Source organism: Nelusetta ayraudi, unplaced genomic scaffold (genome assembly GCF_046127955.1).
Source record: "Nelusetta ayraudi isolate G7.1 ecotype Tasmania unplaced genomic scaffold, CSIRO-AGI_Nayr_v1 ptg000135l, whole genome shotgun sequence".
Lineage (NCBI taxonomy): Eukaryota > Metazoa > Chordata > Actinopteri > Tetraodontiformes > Monacanthidae > Nelusetta > Nelusetta ayraudi.
In genome coordinates this window covers 21324402-21344163 of record NW_027466185.1, presented here as the reverse complement: position 1 = coordinate 21344163, position 19762 = coordinate 21324402, and the positions used below count along the sequence as shown (strand labels likewise).

The window sequence follows — 19762 nt, the reverse complement described above, 5'->3', positions numbered from 1 at the left end:
CATGGAAGCTATAAATTCCTCCCTGATTCAGGTCACACTGCAGTGACAGTGAACATTTGTGCAGGAAACGCACTGAAATAAAAAAATAAAATAAATAAATAAATAAAATAACAACAATAATACTAATTAAAACTAAAACAAACTATTATTATCACTGATTATAAAACAGCGTATGGTTCATTCAGATCCACCACAGAGCAACAACAGGAATGAGCTTCCTCCACAGATAACAGCAGAAACACAGCAGGATGTGCAAGTGTGTGTGTCTGTGTGCTTCCAGCTCATGTCTGAACCCACTAAACTGTGGCCGTCTATCGACTTGTTTCCCTGCAAACTAATTGTCCTCCATCGTGTTAGTCCTCAAAAAAGATGATCTCCCTGGATACTAACTTTGGCCTGGATCTCAGACTGCATTCCTTCACCGTCCTTCCTCTGACCATCGCTCTCCCTGTCCCTTTAACACGCCGTTCTGCCGAGTCATGCGCTAGCGTTCTCATGGTAACCAGCAGAGGTGTCACCTTGTAGTGAGCCGCATCACAGCACTGTCTAGTGGTCAGCTACTGCAATTACAGCTGTAAGTCGATACCGGGACAGCGCAACAAAAAAAAGCTTAAGTATTGCCATTGCTTCTTCTTTCTATGACATTTGGTGATGATGATTGAATGATGAAAAAAAATATAATCAGAAAACAATCAGGATGATAAATTGTCCACACTAACAGAAAATAAATCCAGTGACATCAGGGTGATGAATCAGTAAAAACAATTGCCAATATTCTAAAAGTCACATTCTCAGTCATAGTTGAAACAATAAAAATCCATCGTCCATGTGGAGAACAAATTCCAGTACTGGATACAGTAGCTTCCTGTTTAGCATCTCCAACAGGTTTGACACATTCTGGCTTTCTGCGCCACACTCATGAAGTGGAATGAGGCCAAACGTACGCAACATGTACCAGACTGTCTGAGGCCAAATGACTCAAAGCAAGATGTATGGGAACGCACACACAGAGCCAAAATCACCCTCGCGTGGATAAAGACCTGAATTCCAGAGATATTTCACAGAAAACAAGCCGAACACAGCGCAATTAAATTAGCGTGTCATCACCACTGCTAAGTGACTCCAGTATGTAGCAGAGAAGCACAGACCTGGAAATGCAGGATGATCGTCCAGATGAGTCCTAACGTCAGTTTGGGGTTTCCATCAGTGATGTCATCATTCCTGATGTTAACAAGCTTGACCTGAAAGCAAAAATAAAAATCGGTTGCTATATAATAAGATATGTGGGGAGATAAAAAATATTATTACTATTACGTCTAGTTGTCTCTCTGGCACTGGTTCTATCTTATTGCAACAGGTAAATGAAGACAGTGTTCCTAATCAGGCCCAGGGCGTAACTCATATAGAATTAGAGGAGGAAAAGCGATGGTCTCCAAGGACAAAACTGCAGAGATTAAATGCATTCAAAACATTTTCTTTGAAATGGAACTTTGTGATAAAATGCTGCTTGCAAATTTGCATTCACTTGCTGCACCAGATTATAATAAATAGGAGTCTGCAAATAGTGTCAACACAAAGTGTGCATGGCTTATGGCCTAAACGGCAAATACGCTGATGGAGAATATCACTGAGTCACCTGAGACCCAGAGATCCCAACACAGCAACATTTAGTGAGCTCTTTGCACACTGCACTAAAACCAACAGCCAGGTAAAATATTGGCTTATGGTATTTATGGACTTCTTGCAGTTAAATGATGAGAACAAAACCTTTTGGAAAAGAGCTGATTCTAAACCCACCAGACACCCCATGAAGGCAAACACAGAAATCATTTGGAATATTTGACTGTCTTACCTGTCTCTGTTTGAGGAAGTCCAGCGCTATTTGGACATTCTGTAGTCGATGAAATCTCATTCGCCCTTTTTCTCTGGGCTGCAATGCAAAGAAAAAAGAAAAACCCACTGAACAAAGCTGACCAATGAACAAGAGTTTCAAGTAGCGCAAATGCAAAATGCAGCAGTGGGTCAATTAAAGCTGACAATTCCACAATGCAGTGGAGAAAAACTCAACAGCACTGTTCGGGGAACCTCCAGGGGGCGCTGACTTTGAAAGAAACCATTGAAGACATGCCAGTGACAGACCATGCTGGATCACTTCCAAGCATTTTTCTTTAGATTTGTCCTTATTTACCATCCATCACAACAGAGAACTTTCAGTTGTGTTTGATATTAGACACAAAAGTGAAAAACAAACTTGTTGCAAGAAAGACATGAGTGTTGGTAAAGATACGGAACACAACATGTTAGTCATCACTACACACAAGCCACACACAGGAGAGGAAGAGAAGAGGAAGAAGATGAAGACTAAAAGAAAGAGGGAAGAAGAAGCTGCATTTTAGCGTCCTATGTATCCAGTGACTAACAATAAATGTGGGGGAAATCTTCTGTCCCTCTGTGACATTATAATTCGGATTCTTAACCAATCCCATAATAAAGCACTAGCAACATATTAAGAAATAAAACTTTGTAAAACTTTGCTTGTATTTCAGCAGGTTCCTTGCACAGAACCTTTGAGAAAATCTTTGTCGGTGAGGGTTAAATCAACTGTGATGGTATAAGGTCACACAGATACATATAGTCTTCCATCCTCAGGCATTAAAATAGGATGAAAGAACCACAGAGCCAAGCTGATCAGTGAATTGCAATAAGGCTCTGTAGACGTGTCTATTTAAGTAATAGATAAAATATCTTCAAGTGTATCTGTCGGTGTTCGTGCCCAGAGCATCTGCAAGCAGGAAACCACAAACAACTTCTGAGTGCTTATCTTTTCAGCAGCAACCCGGAAACATGACATCTGCATAAGCAGTCACCGTGTGCTGTCACACAGTGGCCAAGCATAGTGCAGCATTAGAGACCACACGGCTGCGCGGCAATTCTCATGCAGCCCCACAGCTCCACCCAGAGGTCTGGAGGGTGAAGCTGTGGGGTCCAGAGTGCGCAGTGGAGGAGGCTTGATTCAAACATACTCCCTGAGCTCCTTCCTCCTCCTCATCCTCCCCTCTGAGCAAGATGAGAGGGGGGGCCCGCGAGGCGTACGCTTTTTTCAAAGAGGGGCCGCTTTTCTGTTGCTATGGTCACAGAACACAAGGGGGGAAACATGGGAAAAGATAGGAAGAAAGAGGTGGAACATGAGAAAGGTGACGGGTACAGATGGGATGGACCAAATGAACAGAACAGAGCAGAGGAAGAAGAACATTTTAAAGGCCCTCAAAAGGCAGTTTTCTAAATAATAGGGCTGAATCTACTGTTTTCTGGAGATCCACATAGTTATTTTGGACTAACTGATGAAGTAAGACTACTATAGTGAAGCCTGCAAGAAAGAACATGTATAATATAGGACCTTTAACAGAAAATAAAACAGGAAAGCTTCAGCTGTGATCAGTGTGTGTCCTCAGGCCGGGGCGGACTCAGCTGTCTGATCCTGTTACTAAGCCAGCCAGCGTTACGTTGTTGCCTGTCTGCCCGTCAGCATTAGCCTGAGGCTCTTACATCACCATGCTGACCGTAGTCAGTCTGGGACTCGAGCCAACACACGTCTCTTTACTTGGTGGGCCGATTATGTAAAAAAAATAAATAAGTAAGTAAAATGCAGGGCTGTCTAAATTTGGCAATGAAAATGTGTCAGCCTGGAGGAAAAAAAGTCACCTTCAAGCTGTCCAAGTTTCATCTGAACCAACTATCTGCACTTTTAAACATTTGGTGATGACGGAGAACCAAGGCGTGTGGCGCAAAACCAGGTGGGGTACTTTTGTGTGTGTGTGTGTGTGAGTGTGTTTTTTTTTTAATTCATTTATTTGATTAGGACCATGCACATTAATTGACATGTCAGCAAAAGCAGCAACGTAAATATGCCTGAATTAGCATAAATGCTAATTTTAATCCGTTGTCGTAAGGCAGATGTTTAAAAACACAGAAACAATACATTATATATTAGTTCCAATTCATATAGAAAAGATAAGATTAGGTCTGATTTGTTATGAACCACTGCTTAAGGGTCTTTTTAAAGGTGGTGCAGTTGTGACAGCTTCTGACATGAGCTGGCAGTGAGTTCCAGGACTGTGTTCCTCTGGTGGATGCCACTATTTGGACAAATGTAGTTCTGCACCGTTGAACATGACAGTCTCCTCTACTCAGTGCTCTGGTGTTTACTGTAGATGATTTTTTTTCTTCATGAAGTCCTGTGGTGGTGTCAGGACTAAACCATTGAGAACCTTATAGATGAGACAGACATCCAAAAACAACTGGTGGCTATCAAGAGTCCAAGATTTTGTACTTATTAGTAATTTTACAATAGTGGTAATATATCGTTTTTTTTGTCTCAAGTTCTAAGTGTTCTCTTGAAGTCGTCCCTTGCGTGTGTGTGTGATGGGGAGTAAAATCCATACCAGGTTGACCCCGGAGAGGACCTCCAGCAGCGATATCAGGTTGTGTCCATCCCGCAGGTCTTCATACAGGTCTGTGATGTGCTTCCTCACCTTGAGGGAAGCAGAGCAGACAGGAAGAGACGGTTAATTCCAAGACTCCAATCATCCCACTGTTGACTCAACACTGTTGACATCTGTCTGAGCCGCTCTGCCCCACAGCTGACGGGGCCGCTGACAGCGGTTACCGAGGCGACGGGGAAGAGGCACCAGCTGTACGGCCTCCCGGCTGCGTTGCCAAGGAGCTGCCTCTACAATGACTTCACTGGGGGGGCGGGTGGCTGGCTGGTGAAAGGGTCGGGATGTTGCAGGAGGCCGACAGGGTGACTCAGCTGCCGGGTCAGCATCCAGCAGTGGTTTGGAAGTGGGAGACGTGATGGGGTGATGGGGAGAATGAATAGGTTGTGACAGTTTGGGGGTGAAAAATTGTTGACCCAGCTGTAATGAAGCAAACTGAAAGGAAATGGAAACGAGCCAACTGCAGCCTTTGGAGAAATGTTAATGTTTATTTTGTCACCAGGACATTGAATGTCTATCTTCATTTAATGAAAAGATGACATTTGAGAAAGACGCCAACCCCACAGCTCGTCAGACTTTAGTGTTTGGTGTGTTTTCATTTCCTGCAGGGTTGCTGTCTTACAGGACTTTGATTGTGTTGCTTATGCAACGCAGAACCAATTGCTTTAGTGAGCAGCGACACACGTCTGCCTGCATTATAGTGATGCTCACGCCAGGAGGGCAGTGTTGCTGCTGTCCTGACCTCCTGGCCAACAAACTGAGCTTCCACGTTTCACCAGAAGAGGGCAAGACAACCACAGCGGTAAACAGGAAAAGGCTGCAATTTAAAAATCTGCTCAACCCTCTAATTCAGGTAGGCATTACATCAACTCTGAGGAAGTTGGTTACCTTAGTCAATTTAAAATAACAACTCCTCTCAACAAAACCCTCAATCTATAATGGGAGTGTCAAAAAGTTGGACTTAATACTTTTTAAAGCACACTCTGAAATGCAGTGCATAACTTTCAAAATTCCTGTCTCGAATAACACACAATCCACAAAATCTAGTTGTTTGGCCTACCTGCTAATACTCCAAGTTCAAGCTAAATTTACTGCAACTTAGCTTTGCCAACTACGGTTGACTCTTTCCAGTCCCATATTAAAAATAACACAGTAAAATGAGTTCAACTGTCTTTACTGGCGAAGAGGGGGAGGTCATTTACAGAAGAAGAAAAAAGTTAGCTTTTAGGTTTCTTCAGAATAAACATCAGCACTAAGCAATAAAAGACACTTTCAGATCAGACCCAACACAAGGTACAAGACTCGTAGTCAGGGTCCTAAAACTGCACTTGGTTCAGTAGGTGATCCTGGTTTGCCTGGCGAACCTGTCGAAACTCGTGCAGCATTTTGCAGATGTGTTTGTTGCTTCACGCCCTGCTACACTGCCATTTGTCGCTGCAGTGGTCCGAGCTGAAACACCTGACAGGCCAGTGCAGCGCAGCGAGGTCGCAGCCCCAGTTAACGGTTCACAGCTGCAGCTTTGCTGGATTAAAAATGTGTCACTGCACGTCGGCAGGCAACTCTGGCTGTTTACACTGGCCCCTGTTAGCAGAGTACACGCGCACAGGTCAGCACCTGAACAGCCACACGCACAGTGCACACATGAAACAAGAGGGGATGGCATCACCTGAGGGCAAAGGCCCCCTTTCCTTCTCTCAGGCAACTATTCTTCTTTATTTATCTCCGCTCTCTTTCAGCCACATTTCTATTCTCCCCGTGTTTGTGCCCAAATCCCCCTCCTGATTTGGTGGGGGTTTGTGGAAGCCACAGGTCAGGCTACGTGTCAATAGATGATTAACAACACAACTATGTGACCCCTCTTTGGTTTTAAAAACTGTGTTTGAACAACGATTCCTTCAAAGATCAACCCCTAAGCCACGCGGTTCACTGCTATCCCTGGCATCCCTGTGTGGAAACGAATCGCCACGTATTTTCAAGACTGATTTAATAACACCTTAAAAATTGCCATACATGCAAGCTCTGCATTCTTCAGCATGAACATATTTGACAGGAATTTAGATCCTAAACATATTTTTATGATTAAAATAATAAAACCATTCAGAATATTTAAATTTCAACATCTGAATTGCACACAGAATAAAATGTATTTTCTTTCTGAGAAAGAAAATACATTTGACAATTATTTGAGACTTCATGAAGATTCTAATTATAAGATAAGATTTCCTTTATTAGTCCCACAGACTACTGGAAGCGTTAACCGTCTTATCCTATTTTTATTCTGTACACTTTCACAAATGTGTCTATTTCATCTAATAAACTGTATTAAAAAATAATTTAAAAAAAAAAAGGAAAAAAGAAAGAAAAGTAAGATTTTGACTGATTTAATTCATTTTACATTTGACTTAAAGTTGAAGAGCATGTTAAAGGGTCTCATAATTAAATATACACTACCAGTCAAAAGTTTGGACACAGCCTCTCATGCAATTTTTTTTTTTAAATCTTTACAACTTTCTACACTGCAGATAGATACTGAAGACAGAAGAATCATTTAAATACAAAACATAGTGCTGGGCAATTTTGGTCAAAAATAAAATCCAGATTTTTTTTCTTGGGGGGGGGCTCGTTAAATATGCCACAAAAACGGGACAAGTGCGTGTTGTATGCGACTTCGGAAAAATAATTTACCAGGTAGTGGTGCGGGCAGCAAACAGAATCACTTCCTGGTTTTAACACCTGCTGTGGCTAGTGCAGATGCGAGTAAACATAGGTAGCCAGTTAACAGCTTCTCGAGGGGGGAGGAGGACTACGGGAAACAAGAGGCGCCAACCCAGAAGCATGAAAGAGGAAAATCAATTTTCCGAATTTCCTCTATTTAACATAGTTACGACTAAAATTTTGATTTAAAATTGATTAATCGCACAGCCCTAATAAAACGTGTTTGAGATATTTTACACTTTCATTGTTTCCTACATAATTCCATGTGTGTTCATTCATAGTTTTGATGCCTTTAGTGAGAAACTGCAATGTCAATAGTCATGGGAGTGTCCAACCTTTTGACTGGTAGTGTATTTCCATATTTAATTTTTGCGGTCAAACAAGAAAAGGGAATTTTTTTTTTAAAAAAAAAAGGATTTTTTTTTTTTTTTTTTTTTTTTTATAACTTCATTTGTTGTGCATATTCAGAGAACTGAAATGATTCTGTGCACTCCAGCACTGATGAATCATGCGATCTACACAGCTGTGCTGCCAGTCTGACCTAAATCGGCAGCAGTGCGTCTGGCCCTGCCGGCTGATATACAGTTACATTCTAAGCACACTGTGACGACAGTTGCTTGCAGAGTTATGGGGTCAGACAAGCGCTGCAGTCTGGCATCATGTGGCACAAATGCCAACCATTCTCATGTGTGAGACCTTGCCACTTCTGTGTGTGTGTGACACGGTCTGTGTGGGCTTACAGACAGCTGTTCATGAGCTGCAAAGGAGACATCAGAGCTGAACAGGACAAAGACCTATTATATAATTTACCTGCAATGTTTTGGCTAATAATCCTTTTTTTTTATATTGAATTTATTATATTAGTGGACTTTCGGGGACTAATAATCTCATTTTAGAATATAAACACTGAGAAGAGAAGAGGAAAACACTGATTTCAAAGTTTTTGACAAAGCTGAAAAGAGACTTGTGACTTTACAAACCTTGATGAGATGTTTGTTGACCCATTTGGTGAAGGTTTTCTTCTGCACCCTGTCCCGCTCATCTGAGGAACACAGAGAAGGAAGGGAGGTCAATGACATGTTGTCAATTTTCTGTTCTTTAAACACTCAGCATTATTAATTAAAAAAAAATGAAATAAACATTGCTACAACATGGTTTAAAGACACAAAACCAAACCCAAAACGGTGAGAAATGTATCCATGATGATTTGGTGCTGAATAGTCGTGAAAACAGATTGTTTTGAGCTCACTGCCAACAAACTCAGGTCATACTGATAAGAAAACCACTCCATCTAGAAGTGCAACCTCTTGCACACACTGGAGCAGCTATCTTGGAAACCATTATCAGAAGACGTTGTCTTCAAGGACTCCGGGTGGGTTTGGAATGTTATCATTTATTGTTTTATTACTTGTGTGGCAAAATATTTGGCACTCCTTTCCGCTTCCCTCAATCAAGACATGCTGCTTCAAATAGACAACATGTACAACGATTCATTTCTTGGTCCGTATTAGCTGCGAACCAAAGAAAATAAAAACATAGATCAAATAAAGCTTTGCATTTATTGCAAGTCATTTTGTCTTTCAGCATGCTTCACATATAATATGTTTAGCTAGCGTCTGGGTCCTGAACTTAGATACATTTGCTGCACCGATCGAAAAATGAATCATCTTTCGGTGCGGAATTCCGATATCTAAGAAAGTAAACCTTAGCTTGCCAATACTGTAATCATTTGGAATATGTGTGTCAATGAAAGGTTGAAAAGGCCACCCTGTGCGGCGAAAACGGCGGCCTGTCAGTAATAAACTTTGAGGTTTGAAGTTTTCCCCGCCTACTTCCAGGTTACGTCATTTCCCCCTGCCTACGGATGCCGATGTGGAAGCTACCTGCACCAGCAATGATTAGCGGTTAAAATGGGTGACTGCTTATTTTTTAGATGGACGTAGAAACATTTTTCAAAAGGAAAGGATTATGTAGGAAAGGATTACAATTGATGTATTATGAATAAGGACATTAAATAGAACACAATTGAATTGAATTAAATGAACAATTTGAATCACCAGCAAAATGGAAAATAAAAGTTTTGTGGTGTAATTACGATGTATTTTTGTTGTTGCTCAAATTGGTTTTAAAAAACAATCTGATATCAAGTAGTAGTGGTGGTGGTAGAAGTAGTAGTAGTAAGTAATGTTTTGGAAGCAATATTGAAATTGGCATTGCATCCAATCAATTTTGAATGATACCCAGCCCTCGCCCTCGCTGCTGTAGTGTCCAACGACTTTGTGAGGTAGATCAAAAATCTGGGAGAGAGAAGCAACCAGACCAGAGCCGACCGACTGCTGGGTCTCACTCTTCCACCACACCAGCGGAGCCCCTTTTCCTTTCAAAGTTCTGTTCAGTCCGACTGGATGAGAAAACAGAGCTCCTTTCCTTCCCGCCAATCTGGCAAAGGTGTAACTTCCCCCTGGTGAGATAGTCTCATGTGTTGGGTTCCAAAACGGACAATGGTTGCCGCATGGAGCATCCTGGAGCAGATGACATAGATTGCCAAGGGGTTTTTAATGTGGTCTGTTTAAAAAAAAAAAAAAAAGTAGTTACGCTGCATAAAGCCCTCTCTGCACTTGCAGTGGCTCTCAGTTGCTAGACGCCGTACGAATGTTTCTCTCCAGTTCCTCAAACTGATTTGTTCTTAGCCAATGAGAGAGCAGCTCACTATAGGTAGCAGTGTTGTCGCTCACTGCTTTATCAGTTTCCATTGTGGAGCTGTGAGGTAGAGCAGCCACAGGGAGAGATAGACGGTATCACTTCCTGCTTCAAAGAGTTGCCGCCTGATTCACTCAAACACACACACACACACACACACACACACACACACACACACACACACACACACACACACACACACACACACACACACACACACACACACACACACACACACTGCAACAGAGCCACCAGGCAACACCTTTGACTGCAGAGGTCTAAAAGTAGAAAGGATTTCTAAAGAGGAAATTAGAATTAGGATTTAGTAAGTTAAACAACTGAAGGTCTCCCATGGTACTGCGCAACTCCCACACACACACACACACGCATGGTGTCATGCAGGATGTCATCTGGCGAGTTTACTTAAAGGGCAAGCCCCCGAGCACGAGCAACGCATATTTCAACATGCTCTTGCTAAAGAGTTTCGCCAATGCAACACGCCTCACTCGCAAAACCTGCCTGGGTAGCCGAGCTAGTTTTCAAGATGAGAGACTTGGCTTTTGATGACATTTGACGAAGAGGGTAACGCGTATATCCTGGAGAGAAGAGGAGTTCCAATCGCGCCACGCAAACCCGTCGCGTATTGCCGCAAAAAAAAAAAAAGAGGAAAGAAAGGAGGAATGAGCGAAGTGACAGCCGCCGAGAGCCGCTCATTCATAAACAGACGGCCGCATTGTAGAGAATCACTCCCTGACACACTGTCTAAACACAGGCCCTCTCCCCCGCCCCACCCCATCACCCCCACACACACAATAACACACACTGAACGCTCACACCCGCAGAACTGTGAGAAACCAGATTGTGTATCCCGTCAGCGCAGAGGCAACAGAGTGCGAGACACGTGCTGAGAGCCAGCATTCAAAACACTGACGGCACGTCAACAACAGCACGCAGGCGTGCGCGCGCAGACCCACGCACCCACGCACACACACACACACACACAAACACACACACACACACACACACACACACACACACACACACACACACACACACACACACACACACACACACACACACACACACACACACACACACACACACACACTGACCTGCACAGCACATGAGTGAGTAAAGGTGGGCGTTAAGCTGACATTCGTCCCTGTAGCTGGGCCACATGGTGCTGGCGCACCTCTCCGGTGCCGATCCGAGCGACAATCCAACAATCCAACAATCCAACAATCCGAGGCAGCAGTCAGGCAGAGACGGCGGGACGACACGTCCACATGTCCACATCCGGGGCGCGTGACAGCGTTTGAGCCGGTGCCAGGTACGACCGGCCTCCACCTCCTCCACCTCCTCCTCCCCCTCAGCCTCTAGAGTCTCTGCTCCTCCGCTCCGGAGTCGTCCCTTCCTACTCTGGCTGCCATGTCCGTGGCCGCCTGCCGCCCCTCTTCCCGGCAGCAGTTGCTCTCACACGTGTGTCACAGTCAGCGTCAGCCGCACACGCTCAGTCCCAAAGGGGGCGGCCCTACCTCCTCTGTGCACGGCTCTCTCCCTCTCTCTCTCTCTCTCCCTCCCTCCTCTCAGTTGTACTTCCTCTTCAGCAGGCAGCTGCGCTCACTCCAACCTCGCTCTCTCGTCGCGCTCCGCGCTCCGACTGCTTCGGCTCTTTTTCTCACGGCGCACAGGTGAGTGGCTCTGCTTGCTGAACACACTGACAATGTGTTTTTTTATCTGTGAATTCCTCCTTCGAGTGGATCATGGCTGGCGCGGGAGGCTGCGTGTCCCCGACGGAAAGGCTCACGGAAGGTCCTTGTCATAACAAATTATCCCTCCGCTTGTTTCAGGTACCAGCTCTCTCCTCTGGAAATTCAAAACTGATGGTCGGCATAAACAACCAGCGACCGCAGCCCGGTGAAATCCGATAGAATCCGGCGACTTCCGCCTCGGAGCGAGGCCCGTTGAGCCGAGCGCAGACAGGAGAGCCGGTGCAGGCAGAGGCCGGGCTCATCTCATTAGCGCGTCCGCGCATCTGGAGGTGATCAGCATGGCAGGATCTCACGTGGAGCCTCCGTGGTATTTCTGGCCACAGAGCACACGCAGACGAGAGCTTCCTTCAGCTGCCCGCTGCCTCCTCATCTTCACATCACATCTCCCATCCTCTCCGCGTTCGGCCCCGGCGTCTCCCGGAATAGCTCGTCCCACAGAGCCTCGGCCCGGCGGCTCGGAATCATTTCTGCTCAGTCATGCCTCCAAAATAAATAAATGAAGACGGGGACGGCTTTGGTCGCTTTCAGTCGTCGGCGGCCTCCGACTCCAGCGGAAGTCTTCTGCGGGTCATGTGACCCGGCCCGGTGTGACGTAACGTCACTGCCCGACTCCACCAGCAGGTGTACGGTCTGCAGCCGCGTACATCACAGGAACAAACAAACAGCTGACCAGGCCAGAGAAGCTCTGGCTCCTCCTCCTCCTCCTCCTCCTGCTGACGTCCTCTCTTCCCGGGACTCCTTCTCTCCCTTTCCTTCAGACTTTTGCAGCGAACCTCTCCTCTTCCCGTACCGACAGGACCGTCCACGCTAAAAATACCAGAGACGGAGCTTACGCCTCTAATGCCACGCGTGGCTCTTATCCCTCGTCCCCTCCTTCCCCTCGTTACCAGCTCTAATCTGCCTCGCTGTCCCTCGCCTTCCGCTCTTTGGGATGTCTCTCTCCCTCCCTCGCTCCATCCCTCCCTCCCTCGCCTTGTGATTCGATTAAACTGAAAAGCAGGAGGGACGCTTCCACGTTCTCGTGTTAAAAACACCAGCCTGATGCTACAGTCGTCTCTTCTTTCACACTCTTTTCTCGTCTCTTTTTTCATCGCGCTTATTCATCCGCCTCGTCACTGGTGAGAGGACGGCAGCAGCCCACGTCCAGTTCGCTTTGTATTTATATCGTTTTTTCCTCTCCTTCGCATCCTGCCTGCAGCCTCTAATAAGCAACAACTCAGTTGGCTGGCACGACGAAGCTCCGCGTGTGCAGCAGCTGGATGGTTTCAACTCAAATCTCCGTGATCTGGCTTGTCCGGAAATGACGACAGCTGCTTGGTTGCTACTGCACACTTGCCAGAAACCCCTGCCGCAAGATCGGCTTCAATCTGCCCCCCTGCGGCTGCAGTCCTACACCTGAAGACATGGAGCAAACTCCTCCCATCAACCGTCATAAAACACACCCTGAAATCACATGGAACACATGTGCTCTATCTTGCTGCTACACAACACTCACTAAAGGTTATCAAAGGTCAACTTTGCTGCACCAATGAAACACTATAAAAATATTTTATCTGTCCCGCTCTGAGCACATTGATCTACACTGGGCCGAGCAAACTCGGACACTGAAAAGCAGATTTTATCAGTCAGTACATATCAAATGTACTGACTGACAAATGTACTGACTGACATTTGATTTGCATCATGCATATTTCTGAAAGTTACTCCTTGGACTAATTCACACATTTTAACTGATGTGTGTATTGAAAGACAATTTGTATTGTGATTAAATGAGTGAATGAATGAATGAGTGAATGAGTGAATGAGTGAATGAATGAATGAATGAATGAATGAATGATCAAGGTCAAAACCGATCAAGCCCAAAGGTATTGTGGAATTTCAGACAGCCCAAACACACACACACAAATACTTTTCAAAAGCAAAAAATAATCTACTGTCAGCTAATACTGAGAAGATTTTCACTGTAAGGGAAGGAAGTTAAAACTTTAGGGGAAAATTTAATTTTGAAATGATGGAGGCATGCACACAAAAAACAACAACATTTTGTGTATCAATACGTGGGGTTAACACTCCTTTTCACACATGCGAATGGGATCTATGATCTTTTGGTTCGCTCTGTCTTGTTAACTTATTTTATTTTTTCCTATTTGTATTTTTGTCTGTGCATTAATGCATCGTAATTTTTTGTTTGAAATTGAAAAAAAAAAACATGTGTGAGTCAACAAAAACAAATATGAATAAGTAACAAATGAAAACACTTAAATTAGTAAAGAACAAATAGAGATCAGATAATATTGACCCATTTGAAAAAGAGTAGGAGGAAGCATTTGCTTATCTAACCCTACCCACTGTCCACTTGTGATTACTGGAAAATGGACGCATTTTTAACACAGCGAATGAGAAATCATCTCAAGCCATGTTCAAAAATATGAAGCTGCTCACATCACACACACACACACACACACACACACACACACACACACACACACACACACACACACACACACACACACACACACACACCCTGCTCAGGCAACCGCTGTGACATGTGTGGTTTCCTGTGAGGAGAGGAGTTCACATTTAGCATCACGCAGAAAATGGCCACACACGCGCACACACAGAAACCACACCACACCAGAACAGACCAGAACAGACCAGACCACAAAACACAACACAACACAACACACAGACACACACAGACTAGCAGTGTCTCATCAAGAACCTCGATACACGATCAAGCAAACAAATAAACATGAACGTCAACCGTTAGGTTCGAGTTCTGTCCTCTGACACTTTGGTTTGAAAATGACTCACATCGACGCCACCCAACCACAGAGAGACACATCTCTATGTTTAGTCCAGTCAGTGAAGCAATGAATACTCATTTCCTCTTTAAGAAACCAACAAACAAAGATATCAACATATCAAAAAATATAAAATCTTTTTCTATTTACAACCATATCAATGCTTTACCAAAAAACTGTACTTATTGATACCTACTACCAGGGCCACATTTATTGCTTAATGATCATTTGCCACTTCCTCAGTTTGCTGCTTGTCATGTAACGTCAATGACTAATAAATCTACTTTATCAACAGAGGAAAGGTCAAGTTAGTTTTCAGGGTTGTTGTTTTTTTCAAAAGTTTGGATTTTTCTTTTTTTCACCATGTGCTCAGGGATTCTTTAACACGATGCCTTGTCTCTTTAAACGTTTACACCACAGCAGCCCTCACTGCCCTCTCAGTATCGATCCACTTCAGTGAAACAGGCGCCCGTCAAATCCAAGTCGATGCTCCGTTACATCACAAACAAAATACCACCACGGTCAAAGCTATCCAGGATGAGAACTTTGCTCATTTTCTGGTAGTAATTTTTTGATACATGAAAAAAAACATTCTACTACATAATTAGACAGGAAGGCCCTTCAAGTAAACATGGCATTGAATAGTGTAGATAGAATAAGTGATATTACATAATAAAGGTTCTATTAAGCTTTTTAAAGCGTATTAGCACTTAATCTAAACTGTGCAAGCCTGCTGGAATTCGCTTCATGCTGCAGATTCGAGACATTACATCAGAGTTTACCAGTAGCTCTGAATGACGATACGTGAAAAGGAAAAAAAAAAAGCAGCTTATTGGCAGGACAGCAGCTTGTTGTCTGCCGCAAAGCATGTAGCTAAAACCGCACGCGAGGCGACGTCCACGTATGCAGCCAAAGGCGCTCAGGGAACTGCAGGCTCCAGACTGAATTACAGGAGCAATGATTAAATAGTGGACAAATTTCTCTACAGGGAGCCAAATATGGAAGATTGTCCTCCACTGAGTCACGCAGCAGAGGCGGACGAGACGCAGCAACGGAGTTCTGCTTGCATGACTGTAAACCGTGTCCGGCTGCAAGTGAAGAGCGTGCAGAGGAAACGTACATGATCTTTACGGCGAAGGCTGCTTCAAATGCCACCCCAACCAAAATAGAAAACACAGGAGTCCCTGCTGCAAGCCAAGAAAACATTAGCATGCAAGCTCAGGCGATTTCAGATGGAGAGGTGGATGCTGAACTGAGGGCCAGAGGAGCTGCGGACGTGGAAATGAAGAAGAGTAATAAAGAGAGTTTTGACCTGGCAAGAAACCAAGAGGGCACACCAATGTAAAACGCACATTGGAGGGGGTGGAGCCTAAACAGGAAGTACATGGAGCCCGGAGATAAATCAGCAGTGAGGACAGCAGCCATGTAAAATGGAAATGGAACGAAACGAGCTCAAAGAAAAGGCGGCGGCAAGTCATTGTGAAGGATTTCTCCCTGAAACGTACCTGGTTCAAGAGCGGGCGGCGGACGAAAGTAATACCAAAATCCAGCCGCAGTCAAGACATGAACAGCCACCACCAGAACGGGTGTAATGACGGCAGGGTCCGTCAGATAGTCCATTTTTTGAAACAAAGTCCAGAGGATCCAGGAAAGACCAAAGGCAGCGCGCCCCAGACAGCAGAGTCTATTCCCAGTGGCCTCACGACACGCAGAGAGAGGGGCGAAGCATCAGTGGAGTCCTCAGACCCTCCTCTCGCTTCTCTCTTCCACTTTCTCCACCAACACCTCTCCACTTCCAGCACTCGGCGGCGAATAACGTCTGGCTGCTTCTCACTCCATTCGAGCCCCCTCCTCCCTGGCTCGCTCTTGGACAGTGAATTCCATTCCCCTGAAACAAGCCACCAGACTGCGGCTGCTGCTCAGTGCTGCTCGCTGCGCCGTTAGCTCACTGCTGGATACTCCGAACCCACGGAAACATGTAGAGTGTGTCTGTGTGTTTGGGCTGTTGCTTCGCACTGTGAAGGAAACCACATGGCAGATACCCACATGTACTTCCTGCTGCGTGCGGCCTTTATTCAACTTTATTCAAACATACTAAAATAAAACCATCCCAGTTATTTTAATAAAGTTTCTTTTTCCCGACAATAACAAGATAATAACAAAGGAGTTTTGCATTGATGATGCAAATGGTTGTCTTTTCACACTTTGACAGCGTTCAGTGTGTGTGTGTGTGTGTGTGTGTGTGTGTGTGTGTGTGTGTGTGTGTGTGTGTGTGTGTGTGTTTGTGTGTCTATCACTGTTGCTATGAGTGAGCGGCGCATCCTGGCTGTTATATTTATGAGCAGCTATCTTCAAATGATGTCTGCTGACTGTGATTGTGTTCAAAGCTGTCAGACAAAGGACGTGTGTATGTGTGTGTGTGAGAGAGAGTTTGTGTGATTCAGCATGATTCAGACGGCTGACGAGAAGGCTGGGGGTCTATGTCTATAAAATCGTGTGTGTGTGTGTGTGTGTGTGAGTGTGACTGTGAGTGTGACTGTGAGTGTGGACTTATCAACTGAGCCCTAAAAAAGCCACTGACATTTCAGTCCTAGCAACCTGTACACAAAACAATACACAGTCACAACAAACGGAGCGACAATAAGGTCACGCTAAAGTCGTGTCATTTTGGAATATGTTTTTTTTTTTTTTTTTTTTTTGTCCTAATGGTCATGAATGGCTTCGCTGGAGAAAGCAGCAATGATTGTGTAAAAGTGTAATCAAGCAGCATTTTGATGAAATATAACAGCAGCCTCCCACTGAACAGAAAACAGAGTCATGATGTTTCCTGTTGGTCATTTCCTCCACAATTAGAGATTAATACCAGGTGATGGAGAGCAGATGTGGTGTCCGCTGTTTATCTGATGAGGCTTTGACACGACTTCTCATCAAGACAGAGAACAGAATTATACATAGGATAATAATATTGTGGAGTTTTTATTTTAAATCTGATAAATGATTTTACAGTTTGGTCAACTATTTTTGACAATTTTTTAATTTCACATATATTAAAAAAAAAAATCTTAATTGAGATTTATTAGCATGCAACATTTGCTTGTCGTGTAATCTTCAGTTGCAGTGCTTCTGCAGAACAGCTCTTCCTGTTCAAATATTATGTAACCTAAACGTTGACGTTGCAACTCTTCTCCAGAAAAGAAGGCAGCAGAAGGCTGGAAAAGGAAACAAAAACGTCAAAATGACCGACTGAGGGAAGCAAAAATTGTGAGGGGAAAAAAAGTGAGAGCTGGAGGAGGCTGAGGGTTAGCTCACACACACCGGCTGCGGGACAGAGTTTGGTGCTGCCACTGTGGGGCAGAAGAGACCAACATGTGTGCTGAGCTGCTTGACTGGAGCTGCAGCTACACAGGAAGAGAGCAAAGAGACACATTCCGTCCCTGGAAACAGCCGACAACTGACAGCACGAGACTTAAAACAGCTCAGTTTTAACAGGAATCCCGACCGATACGTGTATAATAGATGTTTTGTGCTACTTTTTATGATTTTTGCAATTTCTGTTGTGGCTTCTCCACCACGTTTCCTTCCATCGTTACTCCAAATGACAGCGCGCCATCAGGTGAAAATTGATTCCAAACTGTGAATTTCCAATGTGCTCATACATTGACAACAGCAACCTGTTCACACTCAGCGGCTGTGTGGCTGCCCGCTGCTCTGCGCTGCTCTGTGCGCTTCGGGCCCTCCTGGGGTCAACAGGTCAGGGGTCCAATGTCACGTCAGCCTCGTTACACAAAACGCCCGCTTAAGCCAAACATACACACAAAATAATATGCAGCAAAACAGCACAACAAAGGCTGCGGTCGGACGATGCCGGAATATACAGGAGGTGCTCAGTTCTAAAAATAGAAGATGAGGAAGAAAAGACTTGTTGTCACTCTTGGTGCTGTGAATGATGCTTTTCATTGAGATATCAGCGAGCGCGATCTCTTACACACACAGTCGCACTGAGGCAGCACACGCAACCTTTTGTCTCTCGTGTAAAACAGTCTTCTGCATCGCACGGAGGGAGAAGCACATTCGTTTGTATTTTTTTCTGCACATTTCCTGACGCCTCCCTGTTGCATCTTTCTGGTGTGTTTAACACAGCAACGGCAGGCCACACTTCCCATCTCCCCTTCCCCCCAGCGAGGCTCAAACCTCCCAGTCAGCATCCTTCACAATGACAGCCAGGATGGCGACAAGGTCACCCCGACACACAAACTAGAAAGTATGCGCACACACACACACACACACACACACACACACACACACACACACACACACACATGCAGAAGTGCTGCTGTGCCTCCTCACATGACAGGACTGGGAGTCTGGGAGAAGAGTGGGGGCAACAGAGGCATAAAATCAATCTGCACATATTGAAAAATGCAACAGTTTGACCAAACAAAGGAACGGAAGCTGCAGATCCGACACAATGAGTTTCCATTAAACTGATCCTGGGTTTATCCCAGAATCAGTCTCGTATGTTTGAGTCACTGAACGGAAAATGTGCCTGCGACCTGGCGCACGCTTCCTCTTGGTCTTTAAGAAATAAGGTCTATCAGCTGAAGCTTTATGTGACTTGGATTTGACTCAAGGGGTTGATCCATTTAGAAACAAGTGAGGATCAAATGTGTATTTCTAAGCTCTTTGCAACGATGAACCTATTTCACCGAGATCTCTAGAGATCAGCAGAGTGAGAGTCGCCTGATCAGATGATGACCTGGCCGACCTTGGCCAGCCACGTCCACAAATTATCGACAAAAAAACAGGACCTCTGCCTCTCCCCTCAGCTCGGCCGACAGAGACCATCTGCCAGCCTGAACTCCGTCACCCCCGAGCAGCAGCTTCTACCTGCGTGTGCACGTTGTGAGAACTCCTCATTTTCTGCTCCACAGTTCAGAGCGGAAACCAGACAGAGACGCTCGCAGTGCTGCTTCTCTTAGCGACAGCCCCACCGCAAGGTCGCTGTTGTCCATCACTTAACAGCTCCATGCAAAGTGACGGCGACACCTTTCGGCTGCTCGCCACAGCTGCGCGACCTCCGACCTCATACGCAGGTGCAATGCATTACAGATACTTCCCGGCCGGAAGGCACACCCGGATGTTTCAGATGTCAGCATGCGCAAACTGCAAACGGAGCGGATGAAGGACGGGATGTAAATGGATGTTCGCATAAAAAAAATAGTCCCTCAGCAGAGAGCTCAGTGCAGAGAGCGCGCGGGGCTGAGCTCCTGCTTGC

General features: G+C 45.0%; 1 protein-coding gene across 15 annotated transcripts in view; it reads right to left on the bottom strand.

Annotated features, from left to right (window-relative positions):
- Window positions 1-19762, bottom strand: part of macf1a (microtubule actin crosslinking factor 1a) — a 182610-nt gene that overhangs the window by 100956 nt on the left and 61892 nt on the right. For 8 of the 15 annotated variants that reach the window (XM_076011908.1, XM_076011911.1, XM_076011921.1 and 5 more), the window contains 4 exons: window positions 8192-8253; window positions 4443-4532; window positions 1853-1930; window positions 1149-1241 (listed from right to left, as the gene is read on the bottom strand). In XM_076011908.1, the coding sequence (XP_075868023.1) occupies window positions 1149-1241; window positions 1853-1930; window positions 4443-4532; window positions 8192-8253 (323 nt within the window). Of the gene's footprint in view, window positions 1-1148; window positions 1242-1852; window positions 1931-3023; window positions 3126-4442; window positions 4533-8191; window positions 8254-11023; window positions 11238-15992; window positions 16454-19762 lie in introns of those variants that run through there. The other 7 variants (XM_076011905.1, XM_076011906.1, XM_076011917.1 and 4 more) reach the window with 3 other exon arrangements.